At 32.4% G+C, this 6,747-nt stretch overlaps 1 protein-coding gene and 2 long non-coding RNA genes across 3 annotated transcripts; 1 reads left to right on the forward strand and 2 right to left on the reverse strand.

The window, feature by feature from the left end:
* Positions 1 to 255: 255 nt before the first annotated feature.
* Positions 256 to 1,730, reverse strand: LOC123681976. The gene is made up of 3 exons (XR_006747745.1): positions 1,301 to 1,730; positions 936 to 1,256; positions 256 to 879 (listed from the first exon to the last, which is right to left on the reverse strand). It is a non-coding gene; the product is annotated as an uncharacterized LOC123681976 (long non-coding RNA).
* A 4-nt stretch (positions 1,731 to 1,734) lies between these two features.
* On the forward strand, positions 1,735 to 5,293 carry LOC123681975. Its single transcript, XR_006747744.1, has 2 exons — positions 1,735 to 4,266; positions 4,325 to 5,293. It is a non-coding gene; the product is annotated as an uncharacterized LOC123681975 (long non-coding RNA).
* Positions 5,294 to 5,691: 398 nt separating this feature from the next.
* Positions 5,692 to 6,319, reverse strand: LOC123682052 (EKC/KEOPS complex subunit TPRKB-like). The gene has a single exon (XM_045620442.1). It carries the CDS (start codon positions 6,221 to 6,223, stop codon positions 5,723 to 5,725), a length of 501 nt encoding a protein of 166 aa, XP_045476398.1. The 5' UTR covers positions 6,224 to 6,319; the 3' UTR covers positions 5,692 to 5,722.
* Positions 6,320 to 6,747: the final 428 nt, after the last annotated feature.

Genomic DNA, 6,747 nt, shown 5'->3' on the forward strand with positions numbered 1-6,747 from the left:
AATTCGATAAATAGTTATCAATATGAGAAGTTTTAAGTAACCTAGTCATATAAATTTATAACATTTTATGTAAATTGAGTTATCTCTTAATAAATAAATAAAAATGGATATGCAACTTTCTGTAGTATTCCTAAAAATATTCAATACTTTAGCATTTGTAATATTTTGTTGGGACTGTATAATTGAAGGGTAACGTGAAATGATCAATTCGGATAAGTAAAAAAACCTGTTAGAGTTCACCCTGTGTAACTCTTTTTCAAACATGCCTACAACAAATCGATTAGTCCATCTAGCGGCAGTTAGATGAACTAGATTATAGAAGACAATTGGTTCATCTAGCGGTGAATAGACGAACTAGCTTATGAAGGACGATGAGTCCTTGTAGCGGCCTATAGACAACAGAACTGAAACACAAAAGAGAGGTTGGAATTTACGCCTAAAACATTTCATCATTTTCAGTAGATAAGGATGAAATATGTTTTTGTGGGAAATAGCGATACATTAGTTCCAAACCCTGGCCCTCGGGTCGCTAGCATCAACATTTCAAACGAATACGCAGTTGTCAGTCTTCTCTTTATTTGTCTATGATTACCGCTAATTTCAATAAATGTGTTCTGAACTAATGCCAGATTATTAATTACATCAAGCTCTAAACTCCTAATAATTTCACTCCCAATCATACAGAAATAGTTTGACCTGAAATTATAATCAATTATAAAAATTATGTTTATAACTAACTAGAAACTTGCCAATGAATGGACATTTGATTTTCAATAATTGCACTGACTCCTCATTCTATAACTCTATCCAGAAAAGCAACATGCATTGGGTCCGACTGACAAACTGCAAGTCCTTTTCCCGAATATGGTATTTTTTTCTCTGAAACTTTTGTATGATAATACACTAATAAGCTAACACAAATATAGATATAGTACCTTGAATACACTGATCTGGCTTTATATTCCCAATTAATTCCATGCCGGAATATTTATTGCTGAACGGGACATTTATAAAATACTTCTGGGACTTGCTGATGTCCCAGTCGGTACCCTTGAAGGAATAAATTTCTTCTGCTTCATACAACTTTCTTACATAATTTCGATATTATAAGGTGGTAAATTCCGTGAAATTTGTCTCATTAATTTAGAAGTAATGAAACCAATCCGCTTCATATGTTGTAAACATGGCCAGATTTTTAAAAAGCTTGACCTTTTTCTTCATATCTATAGCTTGAATGTCCATCGCTCCTGAAAAAACTGCACAAGCACAATACTTTATATAATTACACGAAAAAAATTACCTGTCTCCAAAGTCTTACTAATGATTTTGCCCAGTCACCACCAGATATCTCATTCCAAAAATATGCACACCCCCTATTCATTTGTTATCTGCATACCATACCCATAATTTTATTTAAATCCAATTATAGAAGTATAACAAGGTAGGTATTGAAATTTTTCAATACAAACTACGACGAAATGTTAATTTTTATAAATAAACAAACATTAAAGACAGATATAATCCAAGTCCGAGCGGTCCGTGGTAATAACCGAACGCGCTTAATAGCCCAGTCATATTAGGGCTTTCACCTCGGAATGAAAGATAATAAGCTGCAAATTGGTATGAACCTTTGTTTTGTCATTCTAAATGTTGTCTCAAAAGTCACAATCGTTATCGTGTCCGCGTCTCAAGATATTCAAGGTCAAAGGTCACAAAAATCGGTTTTTCGCGAATATCTGGCTTCCTATCGGTTAAATGAGATTTGCATTTATTATAAAAGTTGTAGGCTATAAAATTCCCTACAACTTTTGTTTGAACTTTTTTTTCATACAACCAACCGTTTTGAAGGTAGAGCGCGAAGAGTGCACATCGTACAGTCATATACGGCCTAATGCAAGGTCAAGCGTGAGTTATGGTTATCAGTACGTTATAAAGTCAATTATTTACTTGGAAATTATAATTATTAAACAATGCCTATTATTTATGTACTAACTATTAATTATTTATATTTAATTAAAGTAAGTAACTTGATTATTTATATATAATTATTCATATTTAACTATTTAAGTATAAAATATTATTAATTCTGGATTATATATTTTAGTTTTATTTCAAGTTAAAATGATAGTAAGAGTATATATTTTACACATATTTTTATTTATTATTAAATACGGCATAATATACATTTATCAAAATGTGAGTTCAAATATCAAAAGTATCTTTGTTGATTTTAATTGTAATGAAATTGGAAATGGAAGCTAATTATCTTCTTCTTCGTCGTCTTCTTCTTCTTGTCGCTCAAAAATGTTCGATTCATTGTCATCATCCTCATTATCTGTCATGTTCATCTCCAAACCTTCCAGAATATCGGGATCATATGTATTTTCTTCATCGGGATTACTTGGATACAGTGAAGCGTTGAGGCAAGCTTGTCCGTTGCACTGGCCGCAAGCTAAAGAACATTGTAGCCCTGATTTTCTGCATCCACAGCGGGAACCACAACCATTTTTGCAATTGCAAAATATTACGTTTAGTAGTTCGGCTGGTGCTGGAGGTAATAACGTTCGTATGGGCTCCAGGATTTCATTTTCAAGCATCCAGCCCCATTCTTGAGGTTCTAAGTCCTTCCCTAACCACGTTTGAATCTGGTAGTAGACACGTTTTATGTGTTGATGAGCTGCTACACTTGTTGGTGGAAGTGTTGACAGTTGTACAGGTTTATTTAGTTTTGTAAATTTGATGAATTGCGTGTAGCGGAAATGATTAATGTTGTCCTCAGATTTATATTTTATACTTAAATAGTTAAATATGAATAATTATATATAAATAATCAAGTTACTTACTTTAATTAAATATAAATAATTAATAGTTAGTACATAAATAAAAGGCATTGTTTAATAATTATAATTTCCAAGTAAATAATTGACTTTATAACGTACTGATAACCATAACTCACGCTTGACCTTGCATTAGGCCGTATATGACTGTACGATGTGCACTCTTCGCGCTCTACCTTCAAAACGGTTGGTCGTATGAAAAAAAAGTTTAAACAAAAGTTGTAGGGAATTTTATAGCCTACAACTTTTATAATAAATGCAAATCTCATTTAACCGATAGGAAGCCAGATATTCGCGAAAAACCGATTTTTGTGACCTTTGACCTTGAATATCTTGAGACGCGGACACGATAACGATTGTGACTTTTGAGAGAACATTTAGAATGACAAAACAAAGGTTCATACCAATTTGCAGCTTATTATCTTTCATTCCGAGGTTGACCCCTTTTTTTACCTAATATGATTGGGCTATAAAATCGAATCAAAATCAACACACACACCAGGTATTCTATGAATCTTAACCTACAGGTCCCTTCCAGTCAGTGTGACCATCTATAGTAGAAATCTACTATTGTAGTAGATTTCGGGCCACCCATGGTAGATAAATTTTTCATAGTAGATTTCTGATTTGTTTGTCTGTTAGATACTAGATGGCACTATTCGCAATGAGTTTAAAAATTTGAAACCACCAAAACTCTGGCTCAGCCAACATCGAAAAATATTCGCACATTTCGAAATTTGCCAAGCAAATGCTATGTTTGCCATTGCCTAATGTTAAATGCGAAAGAATATTTTCCGAAATCAATAGAATAAAAACAAAAGATAGGAATAGATTCATGAACATAAATGTTGCTTCGATTCTAAAGAAGGATTAAAGGAAGCTGGTGAATGTAGCGAATTTACTCCAGATTCAGAAAAGTTGAATATGATGAATAAAAATACACTTTATGAAAATATGAAACTTTCTGAGATAAATATAGGTATGTACTTTTTTCAATTTTAGGTAGACAACGTTATTTTATTGATTTTCTAACTATACTATATATATTTTTTATTATATGTTGTATTTTTGTATATATTTTAATATGTGTATATTTTTTAGATATTATTTTTACACTTTTGAATGTATAGGGGCCAATAATATGTTATGATACATAAATTCACATTATGTTATAATGCTATGAATAAACCCGTTATTTATTTATTTTATATTTGAATCAGTATTTTGTCAGTTTTAAATATCATTGATAAATACCTACAAATATGGATATGCGCATGCGCAAAGCTGATAGTAGATTTCTATCATCCTCGTAGTAGCACAGATTACTAACCACAGATTACTGTCTGTGGTAGTAGATTCGCTTTTTGAAAGATGGTCACACTACTCACACTGCTTCCAGTTCTTTCTTCAGTTCACAGATCCACACATAGTGAGACAAACCCCTTCCCAAGAAAAATTTTGTAATAATTATTATTGTTCTATTTCAGGAACAAAAATGGGTGGAACAACAACCCAACATGTTTACAGTTCATGAGAACTTTTGAAAGGCTTTTGCTACAGTTTTCCAAAGGATGACAAATTAAGGGAATTGTAGATGAAAGCTGTAGGAAGAATTGATTTCCACCCTTCTTCCTCGTTGAAAATATGCAGTATGGATTAAACATACCATCATGCGGTTTTACGAAGATCTGCAGAGGAATTGAGATAGCCATAAAAAACTTTGAGTGTGACGGATAATAGAGTTCCTGCTGAAAACAAATTTCTTAATGCTTTTATCACTGCCAATGCTTAACATTATTACCCACTGATGACTAATTTATTTCCTGAATTAGATGACCATTTTTATGAATCATCCCCTGTGGGTGTTAATAATGGATTTCTATTGATCAAGGAGATAGTAAAAGCCTATTTCAAAACTAGGGTTTTCAATCTTGCGAAAAAATGTACTCAAAAATACAAGGTCAATCTGTTCGACAGCAGCTTACAAAATTTATTTTATTTAATCACCAATAATGTATATTAGATATATTTCCCATTCCTGCATGATGAATTTGTCAATTTTAAGTTCAGAGTCTCAATTCAGAAAAACTAATTTTTAATATTATATTTTCCATTCACCACTGATTTCAGGATAAATTTCTCCAGTTGAAATTCTTATTGTAAACTTCTCGAATGTTTAAATTGTCAAGAATTATTTTGTATAGTATTTTAGGCTTAATTGCCACTAGTTACCAATTGCACTTGTGGATCAGAAATAAAGACTTCATAATATCAATGACTTGCAGAACATTGATTAATTTTCTATTGTACAGTTTTTACTATATCAAATATATATTCTTTATTTGTTATAAATTTCATTGAATAATTCCATTCAAGCTTAAACACTAGGTTTTACGCAATATACTCATTATCTATCACTATGTTCGTGGAGGAGTAAAATATAATTTTGATACTAACGTGGATTTGTTTCATTGATTCCAATCTTCCTGTAAAATTGACTGGTCGAGAAAGTATTTGTTATTGTTTTTTCTTGAGTAAAATGGTAATCTTTTGGCTCAATTTCATAATTCAAAATTACCTTCAAACTTTTAAGTAGTAACTTGAATTAAATTTTTTGATGTTAAATTAGCTGTTTTTTTCACAAGTATTTGGTGAAGAGAATTGAAGTTACTGTGAAGTGGATACATGTGGGCATTATATAACTTGTATTAAGTATACAAGGAATACTATTGAATAAAAATATTTTAATTTTGAAGACTTATGAACAGTAAAATTAATGAGTAGAGTAGGTACCTAGAAAGATGTCAGTAATGAGACTATTCATTTTAGAAGGGAATTCACAAAGAAAGAAAAATCACATCCATTAGAAATCAACTAATAATTTCTTACTTTATTGCAATTCGGCTAACAACAGAATCTAATAAATCATTATTTTGGAACTCTTCTTCTCCTATTTTATAATTTTTTTTCACTAAATTGACGTCAGTTAATTCACTGATTCTTTTCACATTTACTTCTTCACCGTTTATAAAATCAATAGTTTCTGCAGCTTCATTAATTTTGTTTATTAATACTATGAGTAAGTCCTTGTCACCGTCACTCGCTCCGAAAGTTTTTAAACTGGCCGTTATATTTTTGGATATAGACAGATTGAAGAGAATTTCAGAGTAAACTGTTTTCGTTTTGAATTCTTTTGCTGTTGATGCTTTGTTAGCTGCCACTACTACTTGAAACGGATCGACTATAAGACTAGGCTTTATTGCACTGCATTTTAGTTTTCCTTCAATCAATTTTTTTACAATATCTTCTGCATTTTTTACATTTTTATATAAATGCATGTATATCTTAGAGTTAGTTGAGGGATCGAGATCTAATTGCCAGTTCATTTCTATTTGTTGAATTGAAATGAATTTATAATTTTAAGAGAACAGATATGAGGTTACTCCAGAGCATAGAGAAATGATCTTTCTCCTTTGTCTATGGTCCAGGGACAATCGATATCTCGGCTCTCAGGTCTTTGAGTAAAGAATAGAGAGGTCCTGTATTCATAGTAGAAGGAGGTGACCCACGTGATGGAGGTTGCGCAGTTGTTGGGCAGCCTCCAGTCATTGATCGAGCTGTCATCGATCGAGTAGTTATAGATCGAGTTGTTTTCGATCGGTTTGTTGTCGATCGAGTTGTTATCGATTGTGCAGGAACCGATGGTGATGTCACGTGACTTCGAGTCATCGATCGGGTTGTTATCGAACGGGTGGCAACTGGGAGCCTGGTACGGGTGGTATGAAGCTGAACTGTCGATCGGGTTGTTGTCGGGGGCTGAGTTATCGATCGATGTGTTACCATGAGACGGGAAATAAAAGGTTTCCAAGTGTTGGGTAATCTTTGACCGTCATCCCGTTTGTTGAGACAA

Source organism: Harmonia axyridis, chromosome 6 (genome assembly GCF_914767665.1).
Source record: "Harmonia axyridis chromosome 6, icHarAxyr1.1, whole genome shotgun sequence".
In the NCBI taxonomy this organism is placed as follows: Eukaryota; Metazoa; Arthropoda; class Insecta; order Coleoptera; family Coccinellidae; genus Harmonia; species Harmonia axyridis.

Coding starts and splice junctions, on each gene's coding strand:
- LOC123682052 (XM_045620442.1), bottom strand. CDS start 6,223: ATGAACTGGCAATTAGATCTCGATCCCTCAACTAACTCTAAGATATAC.